General features: G+C 56.5%; 4 protein-coding genes across 4 annotated transcripts; all 4 read right to left on the reverse strand.

Annotated features, from left to right (window-relative positions):
* Positions 1-391: 391 nt before the first annotated feature.
* Positions 392-2,869, reverse strand: BKCO1_18000118 (low temperature requirement a protein; the record flags this gene model as incomplete). The annotated part of the gene is made up of 3 exons (XM_020271749.1): positions 392-1,801; positions 1,871-2,753; positions 2,811-2,869. The coding sequence occupies 3 exons, from the start codon at positions 2,867-2,869 to the stop codon at positions 392-394; spliced, it is 2,352 nt and encodes a 783-aa protein (XP_020131575.1).
* A 1,485-nt stretch (positions 2,870-4,354) lies between these two features.
* BKCO1_18000119 (alternative sulfate transporter) lies at positions 4,355-6,267 on the reverse strand (the record flags this gene model as incomplete). The annotated part of the gene is made up of 9 exons (XM_020271750.1): positions 4,355-4,653; positions 4,709-4,860; positions 4,911-5,098; positions 5,149-5,352; positions 5,410-5,605; positions 5,655-5,794; positions 5,860-5,934; positions 5,986-6,013; positions 6,068-6,267. 9 exons carry the CDS (start codon positions 6,265-6,267, stop codon positions 4,355-4,357), a joined length of 1,482 nt encoding a protein of 493 aa, XP_020131574.1.
* A 3,710-nt stretch (positions 6,268-9,977) lies between these two features.
* On the reverse strand, positions 9,978-11,972 carry BKCO1_18000120 (major facilitator superfamily transporter; the record flags this gene model as incomplete). Its single annotated transcript, XM_020271752.1, has 3 exons — positions 9,978-10,487; positions 10,590-10,797; positions 10,858-11,972. The coding sequence occupies 3 exons, from the start codon at positions 11,970-11,972 to the stop codon at positions 9,978-9,980; spliced, it is 1,833 nt and encodes a 610-aa protein (XP_020131489.1).
* Positions 11,973-12,214: 242 nt separating this feature from the next.
* On the reverse strand, positions 12,215-12,715 carry BKCO1_18000121 (rnase p rpr2 rpp21 subunit domain-containing protein; the record flags this gene model as incomplete). Its single annotated transcript, XM_020271753.1, has 1 exon — positions 12,215-12,715. One exon carries the CDS (start codon positions 12,713-12,715, stop codon positions 12,215-12,217), a length of 501 nt encoding a protein of 166 aa, XP_020131490.1.
* Positions 12,716-12,873: the final 158 nt, after the last annotated feature.

Here is a 12,873-nt window from a genome sequence, read left to right on the forward strand (position 1 = left end):
AAAATGGACTTGCAGATCGGAAATTGGATGCTCGTACTTCACTGGTGCTTACACGTATGCGAGTTGGGGCACAGGACTCGAGGCAGCAAGTCGAAGGTTGAACATCGAGGGCGGCAGCGACGTGGTTGGCGTGCGCTGCCCCCGTTTCGAGGCGCTTCGCCGACGAGTAAATCTCACTTGAGCACTTCAACAGTCCATCACCAACCCGGATACTCAGCCGACACTTGACAATGAGAGTATAGTACACTTCCAATCTCGCCGTCAAAACAAGATCCGTACAAAGAAAACAATCCAATTAGCCAGCATACTCCACCAAAGGTATCACGCGCCTCCCAGATTCCCGTCATCCTATCCCGCTACTTTTAATGAAAGCAAAACTACCCCCAACAAACTAATACGGCTGCTCCTCATCCCGAACACTATGATACCTATGCCCCATATACCCCGTCTCACTGCTCTGCACCCTCCTCAGCCCAGCCCCAGCCTCATCCTCCGGCTCATTCGTCAACGTCGCCCCACTACTCGACCTCCTCGCACCATCGGGCCGCCGCTGCTGCTTATTCCGCCTCTTCTCGTCCTCGTCCTCCTCGTCCTCCTCCTTGACATCCCGCACGATGGACAGCCCCGCCGCAAACTTGCCCAGCAACAAAATCGCGCTCGCCGGCCGCGGCGCCTCCTGCCTGCGGAAGCCGAGCGCCTTGCTCTCGCGCACCTGCATGCGGCGCTTGGCCAGCACCTCGTCCACGTCGTCGACCTCGCCCGCGAGGATCATCTTGCCGCTGCCGACGCTGCTGCTGTGGCGGTGGTGCGGAGGGCGCTGCGGGTGGTGGTATTCGTGCGGCAGGGCGGCGGCGGCGGCGTTGTCATTGTCGTCGTCGTCGCTGTGGCCGTGCGCGGCTTGGAGGGGCGGCGGCTCGTAGCCCTGCTTGCGCATGCGGTGGTTGCAGACGGTGCGGGCGGAGTAGTCGAGGACGAGGGTGAGGCCGATCATGGCGGTGCCGGTGGGCAGGACGCCGCCCGAGGCGAGGAAGCGCTTGTACAGCTCGCCGTGGTAGCGGTGGTCGTTGGCGAGGGTCGAGGTGAACATGCTGATGCCGGGCGTGTCGGAGCGCGCGACGATGCCGAGGCAGCCGAAGACGAGGCAGAGGCTGAGCATGGCGACGCGGCTGCCGATGCTGGTGGCGTCGAAGAGGTCGAAGCGCGCGCGCCGCGTGCGGATCAGGCCGAGGAAGACGATGAGGCACGCGAAGAGGACGAAGAGCGCGCCCCAGTAGTACATGTAGACGATGCGCCACGAGTGCTGGAGCACCGCCCACGGCTCCTCGTCCATGGGGATCTTCATGCCCGCCGCCATGGTGACGCCGCTGCCGACTTGGGTGATGAGCTCCTCGAACTTGGGCGGGTAGTCGTGGGCCCAGTCGGCGGATGGGAAGGTCGCGGTGTAGGCGGGGGCGCAGATGCCGGTCGAGTTGCGCAGCGTCTCCAGCAGGGTGGCGATGTTGAGCACTTCGCGGTAGCACTCGGGTTTCTTGTCGAGCTGGTAGTACTTGATGGCCGTGCTCAGCTTGTCGACCAGCTTGTCGCCCTCGAGCCCCTCGTCGACGCAGTACTGCACGATCTTGTGCTCGAGCTTGTCGATGCTGCCCATGATGTACCGCGCGAGCGCGAGGTGCTGGCTGCCCTCGCCGATGCCCACGACGGCGAGCTGGAACGGGAAGTGCAGGAGCGCCCAGATCTGCTGGCGGATGGTGCCGTAGTGGTCGTGCGGCTGGTTGTCGAAGTACGTCAGGTAGAGGAAGACCTGCACCGCAAGTTAGGTCCAGTCCATCATGCAGCCAGCCCTCGGAAGGAGACGGTTTCCCTGACTTACCAGCGTCAGAACAATGCACCCCACAAGCAGCGTCCCCTGCCAATCCACCCCCGACTTCCCCATCATCTTACTGACCGTCTTCGTCACCCCAATCGCGCCTTCGCCGATGACAATCAGCGTCAGCTCCCCCATCCGGTGCACCAAGTGCGTCTTCTTGAAGCTCAACGCCCGCCAACAGCACGAAATGGCAATCGTGCTGACCCCCTCCACAAACAACACCACCCACCACATCCAATACACCCACGCCTCCGCCGGCTCCGCCCCCTCCCTGAACGACCGCGTCATCACCCCGAAAATCACCGCCGCCGCCGCATACACGCCCACATTCAACGCCAACGGCGCATACAACATACTAAACCTCCTCCTCGCCACCGCCACCCCCACCAACAAATACTGCGCCGCCAACATCCCCCTACTCCCCACCAAAACCCAACACAGCACCCTATAATTCGCCCTGCCCTCCCCGCCCTTCTTCCCGCTCGTCGCATCCTCCACCGGCTCGAACTTGCTCCCCGCCAGCGCCAACCCCACGAACGCGCCGAACTGCAGCACCTTGCACGCGCGCTCGTAGACGCTGTCGCGCGCGAAGCGCACGTCGTGCAGCGTGATCTGGAACCACGTCGCCCACAGGATGGCGAAGAAGCCGACGTACGCCGCGAGCGACGCCGAGTCGTCGACCGTGTGGTAGGCGGTGAAGGTGGCGAGGTTGGCGACGAAGAGCAGGTCGAAGCACAGCTCGTTGGGGTTGGCTTCGTGGCGCTGCGCGAAGACGGCGGAGGCGTAGTCGGCGCCGGCGCAGGGCGACTCGAGGAGCGGGACGAGGTGGTGGAAGCGGGTGGGGGTGGGGGTGTGGGGGGTGCTGCTGGTGGTGGTGGTGGTGTTGCTGGGAGGGGGTTAGTTGGCTGTTGGTGTGTGGAGGGTGAGGGGAGGGGAGACTGACGGACTGGAGCGCTTCAGTGGGCCGGTGGTTCGCCGCCATATTGGCTTGATGGCCGCCATGGTGAGATATTGGGAGGGTTCTCCGCTTGTGGGAGAGCGAGGCGCGTGGGTGCTGGTGAGGGCACGCGAAGGTGGTGAGGGTTAATAAATGGAGTCGGCCACACCCCTACTGAAAGCGGTAGGACTCTCAGTTACGAGCACGCATCCAAAAACCGAGATGGACGGACAACTCGGAGTGCGCGAGGGAAAGCGGGGTTTCCACGATAGTAATAATAAAATCACCCACCTCGTATGGGGGACCAGCCAGCCCATTTCCTCCAGCAGAAGCGGCCCGCGCGGCCTCCTCACGGCCCATGTGCCGCGCGCGCGGTGCCCAGGCCTTCACTCGGCGCCGTTCGTCTCCCGCACGGCTGCGTGGGAACACGGTGAAGGCGAGCGCCTCACAAGCCTCAAGCCTCAAGTCTGAAGCTTGTTCGTGAGGGGGTGCGCAAAGTCACATGTTGGACAGCTTTCCCGTACCGGGACCCTAACGGCTGGCTCGACGATGCCCGAAACGGCAAGACAGCTCGCTCGTGACCAAGGCTCTTCAACGGCTGAAAACGGCTGGGTTGTCAAGCGTTTGATAAGCGCTCGTTAGCGCGCTTGGTGGAATTCCTTGGCTTATTAGCAAGTATAGCTGCAAGATGATAGAATGTACCTTGGCCTTGTGGTATACGTATAAGCAACGATACGCTAAATTGCACATCTTCGTATACTTCAAAGACTCATGTAGCTGTGTCCGTGCTTCTGTCTTCCTCGTCCTTGGCAAGCACTGCTTACTTGCTCACCGTTCTGGTTTCCATCAACTTTCAATGCAATGTAATTACACGCGCAGCAGAACTCGAGGTAGCAGTGTCGGTGAACAACAATACCAGGCTAAGCAGAGCGGTACTTACCTCCCTCTAGCTGTTTCCGGGTAGCCCTACGAGGACGCATGACTTGTGGGTAGGAACAAGCACGTCTTGGCATGAGGTCGGGAAGACGCGGATAAGGTTCGCCGGCGCATGTCGTTCGTCAAAACCTGACCCGTGCGACGCAGCGCGTGCCACGGAGGGTTATTTTTGGCGGCGCTGGGGGCGCCAGCAGTGCGCTGCAGTTCATCCACGGACCGCCCGGCGAGCCACACGCTCGTCGGATTCGTTCACCAGAAGTTGGCGTCGTGTTGGGAGGCCGAGATAGGCTGAGGAGTTGGGCTGCGGTCGAACCCAGGGCGAAAGGGGGTCCAGAAGCTGATGGTTCGGTCGAGTGGTTGATGGTGGCGTCTGCGGTGGGAGATTAGGTGCGCTTGGCGCTACTTACTCGCTCGTCGAGCTTCGGCTGTTTGCATTGAGCCGTGTGCCGACCTTAGCCGTTACCCGTCGTATTTATTATACTGGCCTGCTTGCACGGGGAGAGAACACTGCTGGCATCGCCCAAGTAGGAAAAGAAGTTGTGGCATTACTACATTATCTATTCGTGAAGCACTCGTGTCTCTCAATGTAAACAGGTCTCGGTTGCTCCCAGCACTCACAGCATATATTTCCGGACTTCGTTCTCCTCGGCCTTGCCGGCTTTGATCTTCTGCTTGTTGCGAAGATTCAGCACGCGATACACCCCGTTCTGCAACAAGCAGAAGAACAACGCGACAGATATCAGTATCACGTTGACGGTGCGACCGACGGTGTAGGTAGGCGAGTCGGATGGCTGGAAGATCTGGCTACCGATGATACCAGCCAAGTTGGCCGACATGACGATGCATGCCATCTTGATGCTCCGGTCCGCCGGAGACCGTGCATTGATGGCAAGCCACGAGCTGTTCAAGGGGTCTACGCCGTGTTTGTCAGACATTTCGAGTCACCAGTCAGTCTCAGCTTTACTTACGCCAGATGTTGGAGAAGGCCAGGGCCATGATCATCATAGCAAGTCTCTTGCCGTGATTGTCCGAGTAGCGCACAACCAACGCACCAAGGTTGAAGCCCCACCACAGGGCAAGGGCGGTGCCGACGGGAATGCCTCTCTTCTTGAGCTTGTCACTGCTCATTGTCAGCCAAATTCCATCTTCTGCGTCCAGAGCCCCACTTACGCCCAAAAGCTGAATCCCAGAGAAGTGAAGAGTTGTATCCAAAGACCAATCGAGTAGAGTGCGTTGCTCTGGAGCTTCTCGTAGCCGAAAGAGATGATCTGCTTGGGTCCATAGGCACTGTACGTCGATGATGGCGCGAGCGCAGCGATAGTAAGGAGGCAGTGAGGGTAAATCGTCCAGTCCGACAGCTGAGCCACACGTCAGTCCTTATCCTCTGAAGACAGCACTTGAGACTCACAGCCCATCTCAGCTCTTCCATCGAAATCGTCTTCCGCGCTCCAGTGGCCTTGCTCGGGTCGTCCAAAATGACTCGCTGTGCGATGATGTGCTTTTCTCTCTCGTTGAAGTACGTGATGCGCGTGAAGGGAACTGGATCGTCTCGGCTCTTGGGGTAAAATGCCATGTAGATGGCCCCGGCCACGACCGTGTACATGCCCTCAATCTAGCAAGCTATCAGTTCGCCGCCCAAACAAGTTGTGTGCTGAGATGGATGGCTTACAAGGAACAACCACTGCCAGCCTGTCAAACCAGCCACTCCACGCATGTGAAGGACGCCGTAGGCAATCAATCCCGAGGCGGCTTGCGCAACGTAGTTGCCGAAGAAGAAGATGGCGAAACGTACGCTCATCTCTTTCGTCTTGTACCACGTTGTGATGGCATAGAGAGAGGCAGGGATGAAGCCAGCCTCCATCAACCTGTCTTGGGTCAGCACGTCATCTACACGCCAGGGCTCGGCTTACTAACCCAAGCAGGAGCCTGGTAGCCAGATAGGCTCCGAGGCCTTTTTGGAATGCCTGAAAAGTGGCCACGAGGCCCCAGGCGAAGATCTGGAAGCTTATCCACACCTGCGGGCCAAGGCGATACAAGACAAGGTTGGACGGGATCTACAACGTGCATTAGCTCCCGGTGAGAGAAATGGCGTGCTTGGTGATGTGGGGGTCGGGCTGACCTCCAAAACGACGATTCCTGCAGACAGCAGCTGCTGACCAACATTGTACTGAGCCTGGTTGATCCCTACGTCTTCCTGGTTGCTTGTCAGTGGTGCTTCCTGGTAAAGTATTGGTACGAAACTTACCATGAAGCCGTCGGTCACTGCGTTGCCCCTACAAGCTCGTCAGCATAACGAAGCGTCTGGAGACGGGCTTGAGAAAACTCACATGTTGCCCCGGTCGAGCTGAAGAGCAATGAATGGGAGAATAAGAAGGGGCATCAAGATCAGATCGATCTTGCGGACCAGCTTCTTCTCCTCCTCATCCGTCCAGTCGGGCTGGCCATCCGAAGAGGCCGAGCTGTCGGGTTTCTCACTGTTGTAGAAGCGCGAGGGATGCTCCTCGACATCAGGGATTTTTGACTCCATGCCAAGATTGCGACAAGCTTAAGACGGGCAGTCCAGTATCAAGCGGTAGGGAATGTGCAGCCGTTTCGCTGGGGACAGGGGGTGGGGGGCTGAGAACGGTGTAGCAAGTCCGTCCCTGAAAGTGAGGTATCTTAGCTACGGAGTGAAGTTCCGGTTCAAATACAAAATCAGAGTCAATGCAAATCCGGGCAGATGTGGATACCTCACGGCCATTTTTTCGCAGCTAACGGGTGCGCACGTATGATCGGTCGGCAGTCTGTTATGCCAAGCGCGGATTTCGGCTTCACCGCGTGGTCTTCGTGTGGGCCTTTCCGATGGCGTGCTCCGTAAAAGAGGCAAACACGGAGCAAGTTCCTCAAGATTAGAGGCAAGCTCCGTGATGGAGCCGCACTCGCATAACGCTCGTCGGCGATGATCGACGGCTGGGGATGTCCATGGGGAAACAGGCCAAGAGCCGAGCACTATAAGCAACAGAAAGCATTCCAGTGCAAGGTTGAATGACTTCTCAGCTCGGCATGATGGAGCTGAACCGAAGCCTCCATCCAGGCTTGATCTATGCGCCATGGCAATTAACTTCTGGATTGGCGAGTCAGATGGGAGAAACTTGCCGTGCAACAGGTCCAATTGGCAGCTGCCACAAACAAAGGTTGCAGCCAAGTCCAGACCTGAAGCAACGCGTGGCTGGCGCAGGCGTCGGCACAGTTGGAGAAGGCCACAGTCTGTCGACAATAAGATGCCTTACGCGTCGCGTGCGCCGGCATTTTGGGAACTGTGGTGATTGCAGCATCCGGGGGTGCGATGATGTGATTGAAGTGAAGCTAGGGCCACGGACGCCATGCAGCCACAAGAGCTCAGCGTCGATCTTTGCCCTTTGCGGTTGCCCTAAGCCGCCCGCTGCCCTTTCGTTGTTGTCCTCTTCAACCTTCCTCTCACCCATCTCCATTCCTCTTATACCAGCATATCGGTGCGAATCTCTCCCTCTTCTTCCTTTTCGGCCGCCACCGCCTACAACCAGCTCTGCCGAACATTTCACATGTGAGCGGTAATGTATGCGACTGGTGCACTTCGAAAAGACACGAACCCTGCCCAAGGCCAACTCGAGAATCCGGGGCGACGAGCGGTCGGTTTGGAGGCTCTCCACAAGAATGCATCGAGAAATCCCTCGGATTCGATTCTCGATACTGGACGCCCCCGCGCCCCTGAAAGCGGAATAGATACAGAGTCCCTATCCGTTGGACCCCCCCAGCTATTGATTGATTCCGAAACTGTCTTCTCACCAAGCAGAGGTAATATAGTCGTTCCCCAAAGATGGTATACTGGATATTCCATATCTTCAAAAGCACTCAGAACCCCCAAACAAGAGTCCACTACCGTAGCTTAGCATGCCTGTGGGTGAACCGGAGTTAACGGAAGAAACTGTGTTGGCTCATCGCGCTGTTTGGAGGCAGTTGTGTGGGTGATATCAGGCCCCGAGCCAGTTCCTCAGTTGATTCAGGCATTCCTTGGATTCGTAGTGTGAGAAGATGGTACATACGAAGAATAGTTCGGGGATTTTGTCAAAAGTCAATGAATACACCCGGCTTGAGAAAATTTAGCTTACATTCAGTATTCTCCGTGGCGATGATGCTCAAGTGCTGTTGGTATCGCGTCTGTCGCAAGTTGTCGTCCGAAACCGTGTAATGAAAGAGCGAATAGCAAATCGCTTCTCTTACTCTGCCAGTGGGATGCACTCTCCAATGTCGTAGTCCCCTGATATCAGTTCTAACTGAATGCCATCCGCCGCATAGCGAGTCCTGTACACAAGCGAGCAAGGGGGACATCTCGAGAAAGTCCGAGTTGACATTACCTTTCTCAAGTTCTTTTAGGAGACTAGTACCAACAGACACTCTCCCTGCGAAGATTCATCTTGGATAACTTCGAGACTCTCACTGTTTACTTCGGTTCTACGACCATTTCATAGACGGAACTCGACAAGGCAGCTACTACATTAGAATGGTATGTTCCGACATGTCGGTTTCTCCTCAAGTAGTGTGATCAACAAGGATCAAGGATCGTGGCAAGATTACAGACATACTTGCCTTGTTCAAATACTCCTACGGCCATTTTAGTGATCTTTCGCTTCAGTGCACTCTCTGGAGCTTTTAGGCTGGTAACGGAACTGAAAGACCACCTACACGTTGGCCGACGCTGCAGAGCCATAATCTCTCCCATACCTCGACCACGTCATGCTATACCAGCAGCCATTTACACGTCCACTGTTAGATACCACTAGCCTAATTCCGTTGCTTCTCTTGCTTCCTCACTACGGCAAGCCTGATGCCCTACCAAATGTCGATCAGTACAGCCAAGAACGGAGACCCCGGGGCCATTCATGTACATTTCGGATGATGCTCTTGACGCAGCTGTGGACATCACGGCCCTTTTCCAGCCGGCGGCTAATCTGCCACTGGAAATCCAGCATCTGACTATTGAAATCCGTTCTAGGGAATATCTTGAAGGTGAGCAGGAATGTTTCTGGAAGAAAATATCCTGCAAACCTGTCGAAGAGACCACTGAACTCTTGATCGTGAACTTTGGGATACTTATCGAAGTTCCCAAGATCACGGAGGTTTTCCTACACTGCAGAAGTTTTGGGTAGAACGGATGGCTTTTGGGGCTCAGTGATCAGGAACTCGTCGGTAAGAGGTTCTGTATATGGCCCAAGGTAGAACCAAATGGGAAATTAACGTAATACCATCATCCGTAGGTGACGGTCCCAGGGAGTAGCGATACTTGATATTGTTGGGGGGAGTGCCCATACCTTCACGATCCGAGCATGAGGGAAGGGGTAGAAGTTATTTTCTCCCTTATCTCAGTGGTGACAATTTTTAGGATATCTTGCTATCATCAACAACACTTCAACAGACTCTGCTATGAAAATACGACGAAATAACGGAACAGGCATCAAATCTCATATCCTGGCCATCCAAAGCTCAATTCAAGTACTCTGCTGCGTTTCGGACAGAACAGTCCAAGTCATACCCCAGTCCCTTCATGTTGGTAAGGTGATTCAATCCCTTGCATACTTTTCCGCCCAACATTCTCGTGTCTTAAAATGCCAGTCCAGACCCGCACCCGACAGATCGGTACCATCGTATTTGCAGGCGCAAAGCCTTTCCCTTCCCCTCCAGTCGGGTACGTCTGTGACAGAGTGCTCGCGCTGATCCCCCACAGTCGATTGATTACGAGCACCGCAGCTGATATGATCGCCCACTCTCGCTCCCTGCGGCAGGGCGATTCGTTACTAAATTTGGTTAACCACTTTCGTGTTCCCGTTCGTATTCAACTGGCCACCATCGCTTGCGCCAAGTATACGTCAGGATCGACCGAAAGGGCTTGGCTGCTCTACTGGGCAATAGATTGTCTTTGCGGGTATCCGAGAGCGGGCGATGGTGTGCAGGAGGGCGCGGCCAGCCCCGCGCTGTGCGAGTGCGATGGCGTGTAATTTCTTTTGCTGCACGTGCAAGGCTACCAATAAGCAGTCAGATTGTTACTCTTCGTCAGATCATTGGAGAAAGGCTTGAGGTATAGTCCCAAAGGCTGGGCATTATTTGTTGACACTTATCATACATCTATGATACCATGCTGGGGGTCGTGGTCCTCTGCCGTGATACTAAGTGAACGGACCTCATATAAGAGATAAAAGCTCGTATCGCGGCCTATATCAGACGTTACTTCCGTCCGTCAGCCTTGGCATCACCTCCACTCTGCTGCGGTCCAACATCTTCCTCCCTCTCCCCCTCCTCAAGTTCCTCCCGCACACGCTCCTCTACACCATTAACACCACCATCACCCCTCCTCACACCCCCATCCAACGTCTTTCGTTCTTCCTTATCCTTCTTCTCCTTCCTCTCCATCCTCAAAAACCTATCCTCCCGCCATCTCGGCCCCTTCCACACCACAACCGCCAACGGCGCTATGCTGCCCACCAGCATCAGCAAGCCGAGAAACGTGTACGTCCAGCCGAGGCCCCACGCGCGGATTATGTACTCGACGGACGCGGTGCCGGTGGCGCTCATACTGCAACGGCACAAGTTCAGGCCGGCCATGGCCGTGCTGGCACGCTGCGGGTACAGGTCGACCAGCAGTGTCATAAGCATCGACATAGTGCCCGAGAGCATAGCGCCGCCGATGAAAAGGATGACGAGGGGCGCTGCAAGAGAGGTTTGGGCGCGGAGAACCTGGTTGGATGGTTGTGTCAGTGAGGGTCAGTGATGGGAGGCACGGATGAAGGGAGGAGACACAAGGAAAGGGTTGGGCGAGGGAGGATGAGGGAGACGTACCCAGCCCCATACGAGCGTCGACAAACTCCCGATGACCAGCGGAGCCCAGATGATTTCGAGCCGGGCGCGCTCGATGGGGAAGTTCCGCATGCTACTGGCGCGCTTGCGATCGACGGTGATGCCGTGCTTAGCTGCGACACGGCGAAAGTTATGGTCGAGGAAGCGGCCGCAGGCGAGACTGCCGAGCATGGCACCGGCTGAGAAAGGTCTGTATACGGGTCAGCAAGCAGAGACTGCTAAACATACCGGACATTTTTCGGGTACTTACATGTAGCAGAGGCCGATCTGGAGGTCGTTGAAGCCGTAGGTGCTGGCGAAGATGCCAGGCATGGGCACGATCATGCAGAAGAAGCCGGTCATAAGGATGGAGAGTGCTAGTAGTATCAGTGAGACGTCCTTCTCGACGACGATGCGCAGCGCCTGGAACGGGTTGGGAAAACGTAGATGTCGCCCCGCCGCGAGCCGTTTGCTCTCCTCATGCTTGGCCTGCCGCGAGACTGTACGTTCAAGTCCGTTCTTCTTGCGTCTACGCTCTGCAATGATGTTGAGCAAAGACTTGTTCCAGCCCTGCGGCGGCAGCGAGCCATCACCGACGACGTTTCTACCCGTCTCCGGGATCAGGATGATATACAGGATAAGGTAGACGCCGCCGCTAATGGCCAAGAACCAGAAGATGGACGGCCATCCGAGAAACTGTGCAAGGACGCCGCCAAGGATAGGCCCAAGGGCGGGACCAAGCTGGGTTCCCATCTGAACCCAGGCAACGTAAGAGCCGCGCTCTGCGCTGGTCGTCACGTCGGATATGACGCCGTTGCCCAAGGCGATGACACCGCTGCTGCCGCTGCTCTGCATGGCTCGGAGCACGAGTAGCGCCGCGTAGTTGCGCTGCAGGGCGAGGCCCAAGTTGGCAAAGAAGAAAATGACGAAGCAGCAGATGTAGGTAGGTCTTCGTCCGAGTTGGTCTGCCAGGTCGCCAAAGAACATGGGTGCTATGCCCTGAAAAATCATATAGCTCGTGACAGTGAAGTTAATGTCAGCGAGCGAGACGTGGAATTCCTTGGCCAGAGTGTTCAGTGCGGGTAGGTAGATCTGGCCGGAGACCGGAGAGAAGAAGCTTGCCATGGTAGTCATGGTGATTATGAGAAGCTTGGTTTTCTTGGAAAATACCGAGTGGATTGGTGGCGGTGCGGGCTCCGCTGCTGCTGCCTCCACGTCTGTTGTGGTTGTTTCATTCCTGGCCTCGCTGGTTTCGTGGTCTTCGGCGGGCATGTGCCTGTCTGGTGCTACGTTTTCGCCGGCGGCTTGAACGGTATCTTCATCGTGGCCTCGAGATTCGGTATGGTCGTGTGTGGGAACTGAGCCCGAGTGATCAGCAGTAGCCATGATTTTGTGCAGGTGAGGCTGAAGCTTGTCATCTTGGCACAGTGGCGACCAGGATCTTTTTAAAAGGGGCGAGGTCTGTTGTCATTGTGGATTCACACTCGGAGTTTGGAGTTTGAGGTCGAGCGGCGGAACGGAGCGTCCGACCCGCGCCTGCCCCGATCCCAAAACAGCACTCGCCGCCCCGAACGGCCCGGATATAGCGCCCTAGCGAAGGCTCCATCGCTGCATCATTTGCCATATCTCTAACGCTTCTCCATTTCCATGTTTTCGGTCACGTCCTTGTCGGCTCTCATGCTTGCTGGCCTTGCTTTCTCGCTCTTCTTGGGCTGCCGCTTAGCTCCGACAGGGTAGCGTTTCTGTGCGTTGCAGACGTTGCACTCGACAACGAGTACATCGGCCCAAGGCTTTTTGGCTCCCCGACTTAGGTTCTCAATCTTGCTTGAGGACGTGTTCCCAGGGATTAGAATAGCATTGCAGCGCTTACAAACGGAATTCTTGACGTCTTGTGAGAGCCGAATTTGCGACTTCATGGAGACCGAGTGGAGATGTGACGCATAGTAGAAGGGCAGGCCTGGAGGAAAGGCGTTCTGGCCGGGATCACCAGCATTTCCGCCGTTCCTCTGCTCGGCGCGCTGGCCGCTTTGGTTGGCGAGGTAGGTGGCGGCCTGGTAGAGGTAGGAAATGCGCGAATGCAAGTGCTTGTTGGGCACCGCCTTTGGCTTCGATGCGTCTCCCTTAGCCATAGTGCCGGACGCGGATATGCAAGGTTGTTTGCTGCAAGAAACAGAGAGCGGCAGGGCGCGTCGAGCTGGCGTCACAAAGGCGCGTTGGGAAGCGAGGTGGGCGGCGCCGTTATTTGTTGGAGACGCGATCACGTGAGGAGCTAGGATCGCCCTACGTT

This window comes from Diplodia corticola (genome assembly GCF_001883845.1).
Source record: "Diplodia corticola strain CBS 112549 chromosome Unknown scaffold18, whole genome shotgun sequence".
In the NCBI taxonomy this organism is placed as follows: Eukaryota; Fungi; Ascomycota; class Dothideomycetes; order Botryosphaeriales; family Botryosphaeriaceae; genus Diplodia; species Diplodia corticola.